General features: G+C 39.6%; 1 protein-coding gene across 4 annotated transcripts in view; it reads left to right on the top strand.

Annotated features, from left to right (window-relative positions):
- usp3 (ubiquitin specific peptidase 3) overlaps positions 1-13,870 on the top strand; it is a 115,228-nt gene that overhangs the window by 85,418 nt on the left and 15,940 nt on the right. For all 4 annotated transcript variants that reach the window (XM_073024853.1, XM_073024852.1, XM_073024855.1 and 1 more), the window contains 7 exons: positions 1,167-1,248; positions 2,007-2,089; positions 6,898-7,011; positions 11,260-11,373; positions 12,474-12,620; positions 12,748-12,854; positions 12,932-13,012. In XM_073024853.1, coding sequence (XP_072880954.1) covers positions 1,167-1,248; positions 2,007-2,089; positions 6,898-7,011; positions 11,260-11,373; positions 12,474-12,620; positions 12,748-12,854; positions 12,932-13,012 — 728 coding nt within the window. The remainder of the gene's footprint in view (positions 1-1,166; positions 1,249-2,006; positions 2,090-6,897; positions 7,012-11,259; positions 11,374-12,473; positions 12,621-12,747; positions 12,855-12,931; positions 13,013-13,870) is intronic.

The following is a 13,870-nucleotide window of genomic DNA, read 5'->3' on the forward strand; positions in this document are numbered from 1 at the left end:
ACATTATTAATTTACCTGAATCTGTTGTATTGTCCATGAGAATGCATTGTAACAATTGTACTTGACAGCTCAGGGCATCCAACACCTGAAAGTGCTAGTGAATAGTGAACAAATGCTACAATCTTTTGAATTTTAATGAAGTTACATGCTAATTCTGTCTTGGAAGTATATTCTTTCATGGTATTTGACTTCAAATCCTGCAATTCTCTACCTGACTGCACCATGGCAGTGCCGTTTTAAGGGGTAGTTTCCACCGCCTTGAATTCATGGAGCGGTAACAACTCTTGCACTTATCGAATACATTCCATATATTGTTAGTGTCATGTTTAACTCTTTCATTTAATCATATTTTCTCCATTACCTGTCTCACCTTATTGAAACAAAATCAGAGAATGCTGGAAATCAGAAAGTTGAACAGTTCCTGTAAATAAAAAACCCAGTAGAAGATTAGTTTGCACTGCCAGTACACCATGTAGCTTGGAACCATTGCTTGAAATTGTAATTTATAATTAGCAGAATTGAAGCCTGACTGTTTCACTAGCTATGGTTTCACCAGCATATTCTCTGGGGGTTAACTGCTAGTTTGTTCAATCTCAACCCATTAAAATAAAAATATTTTGTGTTTAAGCCGTGTCTTTTGTCTTCCAGCATTCTGAACACCCTTTTCCCCATTATGTTCTCAATAAGAAGTGCACCAGTGGTCTGGATGAGGAACTTGTTTTGAACAAATTGACTGCTTTTGTCCAATTATTAACTTTTGGTGGTCATTGACAATTGAGCCAAAGCTGCTTGCCAATTGACAAAGCAGTTTATTCCTGATACCATGATGTGACTAATTATTTGCTTTACTCACCAAGATTGCACATGCTTGACATTTACCACCCCCTCCCAAAGTTTTTTAGTGTTAAATTTCTTGTATATTGCTGAGAATGGAGGTAGGGAAATTGAGAAGTCATTTTCTTTATAAATGAGATTCCAATACAAGAACAGTCATTTTGTACCCAATCACATCCGGTTTCTAGCAGTATGTCTGTGCAAATTTGTCTATTTGTGCAGTGTGACATTTCTGTTTTGAAGAATGAACTATTTTAACCCAGCTGTGATATTAAACACAATTATTGTATTGTCTGGTGAAAGTAATGCAGTTTTTAATGTCTTCTCCACAGTTCAGCTTTTTCCGCAGACAGACACTGCAAAAGAAAGCTGATGGAAAGTTCGTCCATGAACAACAAGTATTTGAAACTTAATGTAAGTACAGAGCATAATTACTTTGCACTGTTAATTAGAACACTTGACAATATTTGTTCTTGTGCTAAAAAATTTGACATTGTGTTTGCTCAGTACAAATGATTGGATATGCATTTGCCTTTTTACTGAACTCTAAGGCATATTTGGAAAAAGACTACCGGTATATATTTAGCATGTACAAATTTGCTTGTCTGTTTTCACATTATTGTTCAGAGGTAATTCACTCTGTTTGAGGATATAATCCTGACATTGAAGTTTTTCTGAAGTATTAGCGTTTTATCTATATTTCAAAAATCTGCTACAATGTAATTTATGTTGAAATGAGTAACTGAAAAATTTTGAAAGTGCTCTGAAAATCCTTGAGTGATTTTTTTTTTCCTTGTGGGGTTTATTGGTAATGGCAAAATAACACCTGGAATTTGTCCTGCACTAGTGCCCGAGCGGATGTGATGTGTCCATAAGGGAGCAGAGAGTGTTTAAATTTTATTTGGTTTATTTGCCAGAATTTGATTTATGCACTAAGTAATGTGGCAGGGATGAGAGACTCCCTTTTGATTTTAAATAGTCTAGATTGCCAGTAAAAGCAAACCATTTGTTATTGACTGGAACGAGTTACCTTTTGAAGCTTTTTATGCAGGTGATTCCATGTTATTGTGAAACCTTGCTTAGGGTTTTACCAGTCTATTATTTTGCTGCAAATATTCATGCATCATTAGCTGTTTGGATTGCCTACTAACAGATCACCCAACTGTTAACAGGGAGGAACCTCTGCCATATGTGCTACGGGACTTCGGAATCTTGGGAACACCTGTTTTATGAATGCCATCCTCCAGTCACTCAGGTAACTGGCTTAGCACTGAGTCATTGGTGATTGCAGTAAACCACTGAAAGTTGATGTGTTTTGTTCCAACAGTGTGCATCTTGAATCCTGCTGTAGTGAAGTCAACTATGGTTGTGAAAAAGGAGCCAAGAAATGTAATTGTAAATGTTATCCAAACAGTTTCCAATTTTTCAGAAATCTACAAATTAAAAAAAAAACTTCAGGTTATGTATCTTCATCAACATTAAGCTGTTTTTCCTCAAGCAAATTATTTTATTGTGGTGGAAGACTGCAACCATTCCTCATGGAAGCTTTTTCCTTTTTTTCATATATTGGAGTGCTAGTTAGTTTTTTCGCAGTAGAATTGATCAAATATAATTTTAAAGTAAAAGGCCATATGTACCTACAATTTGATAGAAAAACTAACTAATGGGAATAGGCAGCATCTACAGAGGGTGAATCAGTTAACATTTCAGGCACAGGACCTTTCACCAGACTAAGAAATGAGTAAACAAACGTGTTAGCTGCCAGTGACTAGTGGTGTTCCGCAGGGGTCAGTGTTGGTACTGCTTCTCTTCATGCTATATGTCGGTGATTTGGATGATGAAATTGATGGTTTTGTGGCCGTTTGCAGATAATATGATAGATGGCGGGGGGGGGGGGGGGCGGCAGGTGGTGTTGAGGAAGCAGGGAGTCTGCAGAATGACTTAAACAGATTAAAAGAATGGACCAAGAAGTGACAGATGGAGTATGGGGTAGGGAAGTGTATGGTCGTGCACTTCGGTGACAGGAATTTTCTAAGCAGAAAGCAAATTTAGAAATCTGCAATGTAAGAGGGTTTGGGGTCCTTGTGCAGGATTCCCTAAAGGTGAACTTGGAGGTTGAGTTGGTGGTTAGGAAGGCAAATGAAATGTAACAGAATACTTGACACTCGTCTGGATGAGTGCAGCTCCATCAACACTCAGGAAGCTTGACACCATCCAATACAATGCAGCCCACTTGATTGGTACCCCTTCCTCAAGCATCCAGTCCCTCCACCATTAACAAACAGTTGCAACAGTGTGTACTATCTACAAGATGCACTGCAACAACGCAGCAAAGTTCCTAAGGCAGCACCTTCCAGACCCAAGACCACAACCATCTAGAAGGACAAGAACAGCAGACACCTGGGAACACCATCACTTGGAAATCCCCCTCCAAGTCACTCACCATCCTAACTTGGAAACCTATCACTGTTCCTTCATTGTTGCTGGGTCAAAATTACGGAATTCCCTCCCTAACATCACTGTGGGTGTACCTACACATCGGGGACAGCTGTGGTTCATCTCCTCCTCAAGGGCAACTACGGATGGGCAGTAAATGAGTCTTAGCTGGTGACGCCCACATCCGTAACTGAATACATTTTTAAAGAGTCAGTGGGTATATTTAGTGGAAGTTGATTGGTTCTTGATTAGGGCGTCAAAAGGTTATAAGGAGAAGGCAGTAGGTTGAGGGATAATAAATCAGCCATGATTGAATGGCAGTGTAGACTCGCTGGGCCAAATGGCCTAATTCTGCTCTTGTGTCTTATGGTCTCATGTCTAAGATGCAGCCAGTATGGGGAAGGGTAGCGAGAATAAATCAAATCTTTCTATGAGATGATGATTAAGATTGTACAAGTGTGAAGGGGGAGGGTTTGTGTAGATAAGAGGGATGAATGAGGGCTTTTGAAAAGGGGAAAAAGATACAACTACTAGAAATTTGAAGTCAAAAGAATGCTGGAAATGCTCAGCAAATTAGAAAGTTTCTCTGAAGAGAAAAATCAAGGTGTTATTACAGCCGATGACCCTGTCTCAGAAGTGACTAGTTTTGTCATAAGCAGGATTGCCTAATGATTTTGATCAATTAAGTGTATATAGATTCATTGTAAGTGAGAATCTGCCTTTCGGTTTTCTCACCGAGAGTTGTAGCTTGTAACATTTGACTAGGGGTTATACCTGGCTCTTTCTACTTATCTTAGCAAGTTACAACTTGAGCCATAATTTGCAATGGTCTTGGAGCCTAGAAATCTAGGCTGACAGTGCAACAATTACTGAGCAAGTGATTGCAGGTAATAAGTGATTGTAAATTGTAGATTGTAATCCAGTACACAATTGCAAAGAGAATATAATTTAACCAGCTATCCATTTGTTGACCATGAATAAAACAGATAATTTTCCTTGCAGTTTATGTGAGCTTCCAGTGTTTACATTAGTGGCTGCCATTGAGAAGGTATCTTTATTTACTGAAAAGTAGATTGGAACATTTGGCTCAGCATGTGAATGGAAACTCTGTTATGTAAATAAAAGCACAATGTGGAAATGCTTAGCAGGCCAGGCAGTATCTATGCAAAGAAGTCAATAAATCTATTATGTAAGTATTGTGTATGTCACCATATACAGGTTGAGTACCTCTTATCCGAAATTCCAAAATCTGAAAACCTCTGAAATCCAAATTGTTTTCATCGCTGACATGTCACAAATGGAAATTTCCACAAGATGCTAGGAAGGTTTCCAGGCGATGCGTGGGTCTCTGCACACAGTTCTGAGAAGTGACCTCACATATGTAATGAACAGAAATTAATGAAAAACAGAAAAACATGGCATAAAGCAAAAAATTAAGATCTTGATCGTGTATTGTCAGCTTCGAAGTGAACATATGCCGCTTAACATGTACTAGTTGGGAAATAAGCAGGATCTAATACAATGAGCTGAAAATTTATGGTACTTGTAAAAATTCAGCAGGCTGGTTACAGAAATTTAAGAAAAGGCATGGCTTTACATTTTTAAAAACATCTGCTGATCACAAAAATCTAGCACCAGAACCAGTCTACAATGCTGATTGTTTCTATCCTTTACATAAAACCTTTTTTAAAAAAGTAAAAAGCAAATAGTGTACTGTAACCTTTTAATCAAAATGACGTGTGGTAGGTGAAGACTGAAAATCTGCCATTGCTTGTTGTTCAGCAACTGATTCAGATTTTCTCCTGATGCTCCCGAGCTGCCTTGAACACATTACATACCTTCAATATAATGAAAATATAATGAATTTTTCTGTTGGGTACATATGTGATGAACAAGTGTAATACAAAGATTGCTGCTTACTGGTAGCACATAAGTTCAGTTGGAAATAATGGCGATCCCAAGCTTTCTCATTATATATTCCAAAATCCAAAACATTTTGATCCCCAGGCATTTCGGATAAGGGGTATTCAACCTGTACTACCTTGAGATTAATTTTCTTGCAGGCATTTACAGGAAAATACAGAAATACAATATAACTTATGAAAAACTATACATAAACACCAAAAAAACAACCAATGTACAAAAGACAAATTATGCAAACTTTAAAAAATTAATAGCTGTCACTGAGAACCTGAGTTCTAGAGTCCTTGAAAATGAGTCGTAGGCTGTGGAATCAGATCAGAGTTAAGGTGAATGAAGTTATCTACTTGGTTCAGGAGGCTGATAGTTCTAGAGTAACAGCTGTTCTGAACCCATTGGTATGGGAACTCAGACTCTTGTACCTCCTGCCCAATGGTAGTAAGAGTGCATGGCCTGGATGGTGGGGCTCTTGGTGGGTGCTAATTTCTTGTGGCAGTACTCCTGATAGATGTGCGCATTGGTGGGAAGGGCTTTGCTGTGTTGGACTGGCCTATCCACTCTATAGACTTTTCTATTCCTGGGCATTGGTGTTTCCCCACTTTACCATGATGCAACCAATTAAAATATTCTCTCCTGTGCATCTATAGAGGTTTGTCAAAGTTTTAGGCGACATGCCAAATTTTCACCAATTTCTAAGAAAGTAGAGGCACTGTCATGCCTTCTTTGTGATGCCTTTTATGTGCTGGTCCCTGGACAGATCCTCTGAAATGATAACACCAAGGAATTTAAAGTTACCGATCCTCTTCATCTCCTGTCCCCTCATGGAGCTCAGGCTTCTTGCTCCTGTAATCGATAAGTAGCTCTTCGGTTTTGCTGACATTGAGTGGGAGGTTGTTGTGGCACTGTTCAACTAGACTTTCAATCTCCCTCCTATATGGTGATTTGCCACAACCTTTGATTCAGCCAACGACAGTGGTGTTGTCAGCAAACTTAACTTTGGAGTTGGAGCTGTAATTAGCCGCACATTAGCTACAAATATGTAAAGTGAGTAGAGCAGAGGGCTAGGTATGTAGCCTTGTGATGCACCTGTGCTGATGGTGATTGTGGAGGAGATGTTATTGTCAATCCAAACTGGAGTCTACAATTGAGGAAATGAAGGATCCATTTGCACAGGGAGGCTTAGGTCTTGGCACTTAGTCATTATGTTTGAAGGGATGATGGTGTTGAATGCTGAGCTGTGTTCAGTGAAGATAATCCTGATGTATGCACTTTCATTGTCCAAATGTTCCAGATATGAGTGAAGGCCCAAAGAAATGGCATCTGCTGTTGACCTGTTGTGATGGTAGGCAAAGTGGACGTGAATCCAGATCACTCTTCAGGCAGGAGTTGATATGCTTAAATCCACTGTGATGAGAGGTTGGTTATGAAGTGCTACTGGATGATAGTTAATATTACTGCAAGATCAAATTGAAATATTAAATGTTTCTCTTCCCACAGATGCTACATGACATGGTTATTTCAAGCATTTTTAATTTTTAATTCAGATTCCCAATTTCTGCAATTTATTCTATACACTCCATTGGTCAGATTATTTTTCTTTGGGCATGAATTATTTAGCAGTGACATTTAAGATTTTCTAGTTTAAAACACTATAGAGACATCAGTCGGTATTGTTTTTAACAACTTTTTTTTCCTTCCCACTTGCAGTAACATTCAGCAATTTTGCTGTTATTTCAAGGAGCTGCCAGCAGTGGAACTGCGTAGTGGTAAAACTGCAGGTAGACGTACCTATCACACCAGAAGCCAGGGTGACAACAGTGTGTATGTTACTATTGTTTTCTTTTAAACCCCACAACAACATTGAATAATAAAGGCATGAGCAAACCAATAGTTGAAAATATATTTTAATATCAAACTTGGAACAGTAGCCAGTATTGTGGAATACCATTTAATTGAATCTGACAATTTATATTGTCATAATTTTGTACATTGTTGATGACTTTAAAGCAAGTAGACTGAATTTGTGTATTAGGACAGTTAATTAGACATTTTAGTAAGGGTTAAACTTTTCAGGATTTGGTGTTTATGCCTTATCTGATTGCCTTGTAGTTATGGGAGGTGGGTGGGTGGGGAGAACAAATCAGTTCCAAAAACTTAAGTTCTTTGTATGATTTGTATATGTCGTGAGATTCTCTAAATATTTTTAAAATAAGTTTTCTTTTGAGATTACAAGTCTTCATGTATACAAGAAGGACTGGGTGGGAGAAGCAAATCCACAATTTTTTAAATGAAATGTGTTAATTATTTTAAGTTTGCTAGCAAAATGAGGGAATGGAATTTAGCAGACAGCTTTCGTTCATTTCAAAAGCAGTGACTAAATAGAAACAAAAAACCTACAGTACAATACAGGCCCTTCGGCCAACAATGCTGTGCCGAACATGCACTTTAGCAATTACCTAGGGTTATCCATAGCATTCTATTTTTCTAAGCTCCATGTACCTGTCCAGGAGTTTCTTAAAAGACCTTATCGTATCCACCCCCATCACCGTTGCTGGCATCCTATTCCATGCACTCACTACTCTCTGCGACTTATTTTATTTTTTTTTTAATTACCTCTGACATCTCCTCTGTACCTACTTCTAAGCACCTTAAAACTGTGCCCTCTCACGTTAGCCATTTCAGCCCTGGAAAAAGCCTCTGACTATCCACATGATCAATGCCTCTCATCATCTTCTAGGCCTCTATCAGGTCACCTCTCATCCACCGCCGCTCCAGGGAGAAAAGGCTGAGTTCACTCAACCTATTCTCATAAGGCATGCTCCCCAATCCAGGCAACATCCTTGTAGATCTCCTCTGCACCTTTCTATAGTTTCCACATCCTTCCTGTAGTGAGGTGACCAGAAATGAGCACAGTACCTCAAGTGGGGTCTGACTAGCATCCTACATAGCTGTAACATTACCTCTCAGCTTTTAAATTTAATCCCACAGTTGATGAAGGCCAATGCACCGTATACCTTCTTAACCACAGAGTCAACCTGTGCAGCAGCTTTGAATGTCCAAAATCCCTCTGATCCTCCACACTGCCAGGAGTCTTACCATTAATACTATATTCTGCCATCATATTTGACCTACCAAAATAAACCACCTCACACTTATCTGGGTTGAACTCCATCTGCCACTTCTCAGCCCAGTTTTGCATCTTATCATTGACCTGCTGTAACCTCTGACAGCCCTCCACACCATCCACAACGCCCCCAACCTTTGTGTCATCAGCAATTTTACTAACCCATCCCTTCACTTTCTCATCCAGGTCATTTATAAAAATCACGAAGAGTAGGGGTCCCAGAACAGATCCCTAAGGCACACCACTGGTCACCAACCTCCATGCAGAATATGACCCATCTACAACCACTCTTTGCCTTCTGTGAGCAAGCCAATGCTGGATCCACAAAGCAAGGTCTCCTTGGATCCCATGCCTCCTTACTTTCTCAATAAGCCTTGCATGGGGTTCCTTATCAAATGCCTTGCTGAAATCCATATACGCTACATCTACTGCTCCAACTTCATCTACATGTTTAGTCACATCCTTAAAAAATTCGATCAGGCGCGTAAGGCACGACCTGCCTTTGACACATCATGCTGACTATTCCTAATCACATTATGCCTTTCAAAATGTTCATAAATCCTGCCTCTCAGGATCTTTTCCATCAACTTACCAACCACTGAAGTAAGACTTACTGGTCTGGAATTTCCTGGGCTATCTCGACTTCCTTTCTTGAATAAGGGAACAACATCTGCAACCCTCCAATCCTCTGGGACTTCTCTTGTCCCCATTGATGATGTAAAGATCATTGCCAGAGGCTTAACAATCTCCTCCCTTGCCTCCCACAGTAGCCCGAGGTACATCTCATCCGGTCCCAGAGACTTATCCAGCTTGATTTCCAAAAGCTCCAGCACATCCTCTTTCCTAATGTCTATATGCTCAAGCTTTTCAGCCTTCTGTAAGTCATCCCTACAGTCGCCAAGATCCTTTTCCATAGTGAATACTGAAGCAAAGTATTCATTAAGTACCTCCGCTATCTCCTCCGGTTCCATACACACTTTCCCACTATCACACTTGATTGGTCCTATTGTCCCACATCTTCTTGCTCTTCACGTATTTGTAGAATGCCTTGGGGTTTTCCTTAATCCTGCTCGCCCAGGCCTTCTCATGACTCCTTCTGGCTCTCCTAATTTAATTCTTAAGCTCCTTCCTGCTAGCCTTATAATTTTCTGGAACTCTATCATTACCTAGTTCTTTTTTAAAACTTTCCTAAGATTTTTTTCTTGACTAGATTTTCAACAGCCTTTTTACACCACAGTTCCTGTACCCTACCATCCTTTCCCTGTCTCATTGGAATGTACCTATGCAGAACACCACGCAAATATCCCTGAACATTTGCCACATTTCTGCTGTACATTTCCCTGAGAACGTCTGTTCCCATTTTATGCTTCCAAGTTCCTGCCTGATGGCTTCATATTTCCCCTTACTCAAATTAAACACTTTCCTAACGTGTCTGTTCCTATCCCTCTCCAAAGGAGATAGAATTGTGATCACCATTTCCAAAATGCTCTCCCACTTGTAGGCTTATCTACATTATGTCAGGAAACCTTCCTGAACACACCTAACAAACTCTACCCCATCCAAACCCCTCATTCTAGGGAGATGCCAATCAATATTTAGGAAATTAAAATCTCCCACCACAACAACCCTGTTATTATTACACCTTTCCAAAATCTGTCTCCCTATCTGTTTCTCGATGTCCCTGTTACTATTGGGTGGTCTATGTTTAAAAAAAAACCAGTAGAGTTATTGACCCCTTCTTGTTTCTTAACTTACACCAAAGTGGACAATCTTTCCATGACTTCCTCCTTTTCTGCAGCCGTGACACTACCTCTGATCAGCAGTGCCACGCCCCCACCTCTTTTGCCTCCCTCCCTGTCCTTTCTAAAACATCTAAATTCTGGCACTCGAAGTAACCATTCCTGCCCCTAGCCATCCAAGTCTTTGTAATGGCTACAACATCATAGCTCCAAGTACTGGTCCACACTCTAAACTCATTTGCTTTGTTCATAATGCATCTTGCATTAAAATAGACACATCTCAAACCATCGGTCTGAGCCATCCTCCCTCTCGCACTGTCTCAAAGCTTTCTCTTTGTGAGCCAACAATCCCTTCCTCCATCTCTTCAGTTTGGTTCCCTCTCCCCAGCAATTCTAGTTTAAACTCTCCCCAATAGCCTTAACAAACCTCCCTACCAGGATATTTGTCCCCCTTGGATTCAAGTGCAACCCGTCCTTTTTGTACAGGTCTCAATGATCCAGAAATCTGAATCCCTGCTCCCGCTCCAATCTCTCAGCCATGCATTTATCCTCTACCTCACTCTATTCCTGTATTCACTGTCGTTTGGCACAGGCAGTAATCCTGAGATTACTATCTTTGAGGTCCTGCTTCTCAACTTTCTTCCTAACTCCCTGTAGTCTGTTTTCAAGACCTTCTCCCTTTTCCTACCTATGTCGTTGGTACCAATATGTACCATGACCTCTAGCTGTTCACCTTCCAACTTCAGGATATTGTGAACGCGATCAGAAACATACCGGACCCTGGCACCTGGGAAGCAAACTACCATCCGTGTTGCTTTCCTGCGTCCACAGAATCACCTGTCTGACCCCCTAACTATAGTCCTCTGAGTCCTCTATTACTGCTGCCTTCCTTTCCCTTCCCTTCTGAGCCACAGAGCGAGACTCTTTGCCAGAGGCACAGCCTCTGTTGCTTCCCCCAGGTAGGCTGTCTTTCTCCCCCCCCCCCCCCCCCCCCCAACAGTACTCAAACAGGAGGACTTGTTAAAGGGGACAGCCACAGGGGTACTCTGTCATAATAGCCTTCCATAAAGAAACAAACAAATTTGAGGCAATGGTTCAAATGGCTCTGTAATATAATTCTTGTAGTTTTAGAAAATGCTGGTACTGTCAGAGCACTTGGGTAGTGCTATTGATGTTCCTCCCTTTTATCCCTACCTGATACTGCAGTTCCCTGGTAGAAGAGTTCCGGAAAACGCTCTGTGCTTTATGGCAAGGAAGCCAGACTGCATTCTGTCCTGAGTCTCTCTTCTATGTCATTTGGAAGATCATGCCAAATTTCAGGTAGGCATCAGATTATCCTTTTGTGCAAACCAGTTAAAGCCTCTCTCACACAAGAGTCTGCTGGTATAATGAGCAAAGCAAAAACTGCTGGAGGAACAGGAGGTCAGGATCCAGCTTGATTTTTACTCTACAGATATTGACGTGTTCTGGAAGTTTCTAGCATCTGTTAACCATGGAAGGAATTGATTTTCCATAGAAAAGCGATGTAAAATGAATTCACAATTGTGTTTCAAAGGCATTTTGACTGGAAGATTTCAAATATGGGTAAATATTTTACACTAATTGAGTTTAATATGAAAGCTTGCTCTCAAATTATTGCAGAAAATGTGGCATTAGTTTTTGTTTCTCTGGCAATTAAGTGTGAATTCGTGTATTAGGACAGCTAATTAGACATTTTAGTAAGCTTTAGACTTGAAAAATGTATTGTAAATCTCAATGGACTCATTTTTCAGTGACATTTGATTTGAACTGTAAATAGTAACTCTAATTGACATTGTGTGTTTCAAAAAACGCTCTTTACACTGCACTGACAAAGGAAATGTGAAACACCAGGGAGTGGCCATGCTGAAATTCCACAAACTAATTATGCTTTCATCAAGAGAGTTGAAAGTGTTGCCATTTGCTTTAAAATCGCCCTAGAGTTATTAATGATGTGAAGTGCTGATTACAATAGAGAGAGAGCAGCAATTTAGGTACTATAACAACAGTCATTTGTATGTAATTGACTTTACATAATATGGATGAAGGCAAAATCTGTTCTGCTTTTTCCCCATGGCATAATTCTCTCACTGTATATCGTGTATTTAAGTTAAAAGCTTCATCCCTGATGTTGCATTTTCTTACTGAGCCTTAGAAGGTGGAATGGAACACATGAAACACTACAAAAGAGTTCTGTAGATAGAATTGATTTCATTGCAAATCAGAACTGTTTGTCTTAAATTGTCCCTTTTGCACACCAAATAATTTAGCTGACATATCACACTGAGGATAATGGAACAAAAGAAGCAAAGTAGTCTGTGATTTGTAATGGAAAGAATGTACTTAAGTGAACTGACATTTACTGTGCCAAGTATCACATGGTTAATTGTATTTCTCCGCAGAGGATATCAGCAACAAGATGCTCATGAATTTATGCGATACTTGTTAGATCATCTACACTTGGAGCTTCAGCGAAGCTACAATGGTATGACAACTTCATTTATTTTGCCAGACAGCTCGAGCATCTCTTCCTCCAGTAAATGCTGCATGTAAGTCCCTGATTCTTGTATCTTGAATGGAGAATGTGTTGTGTGTTAATGTTACAGCATAATATTAGCAATAACATGGCTTTTTGCTTCCTTATTTACCTGTTGCTTGTAACATGATTATTTTCAGAAATGGTGTTTCAACAGTTGTCACTAATATATTTGGAGGAATACTTCAGAACGAAGTCAATTGTCTAATATGTGGAACCGAATCTCGGAAGTTTGATCCATTCCTTGGTAAGTTTCTTTGTATTTTCATGTTTTAGCTGTTTCCTATATAAAAACTTATTTCTAAAGAAATTTTCTCTTTCAAGATCTTTCGTTAGATATCCCAAGTCAGTTCAGAAACAAAAGATCCAAGAATCAGGATAGTGGACCAGTATGTACACTACGGGGTGAGTTTCTGTTGTGTGTAATTTTTACATAAAATTGAAAGATAAAAAGATTTGGTACTAAGTACTATAATAAGAGAGTTTAAGACTTGGGTAAGCAACTGGATTGTCATAAAAACCTATTGATGCAATGTCCTGAGGGAGATTTTGTACATTTGTCTCATCAGATCTGTTCTACTTTCTTTTTACAGTCCATTAGTTTTCAGTGCACTATATCCCAAACATCTTGTGCTGGTTGGACTTATGCATAGGTTTGCCACATACATTTGTCTTTCTTTTAATATAATACATACCATACTTCATTGTTTTCTTTCTAGCCTTGCTCATTTAAGATGCACCGTACTCTGGGAATGGCTGAAGGTGACTGAATCAGCTTCTTTACTAAAATTGCGCTGATCCTGGTATGAAGAAACCATTGAGTTAGTGCTCTAATTTGTAAATGCCATTTGTTTACTGTAGTCAATGCCCTCAGCTCTTCACAACCTTTCTGCATGCATGTAACTTCAGTTAAAATGTAGAAACTGTAATTGTTCGAATGGACCTTTTGTTCCCAATTAAAAACACGCATGGGTACTGAAAGATAAAGCAAACCTCACAGTATTAATGAGTGCACAGTAGGGGGTGGCTGGAGCATGGGTGGGATAGATATACAGTGACAGATTCAGACTTGGCAAAAGCTCAGAGAAAGGCCAATAAACCCAGTTAGACTGAGTTATTCTGCACCCCAGAAGACATGTGCAATTATGGCTGACATTCTGTTGTGTGCTTTGTTGCTGAGTTTTGTTAAAGCTGTTGAATATTAACCAGTGAAATACATTTTGTTAAATATGTGAAAGTGAAGAGGGAAAGCGTTTATTTTTT

The sequence above is a fragment of the Hemitrygon akajei genome, chromosome 21, assembly GCF_048418815.1.
Source record: "Hemitrygon akajei chromosome 21, sHemAka1.3, whole genome shotgun sequence".
Lineage (NCBI taxonomy): Eukaryota > Metazoa > Chordata > Chondrichthyes > Myliobatiformes > Dasyatidae > Hemitrygon > Hemitrygon akajei.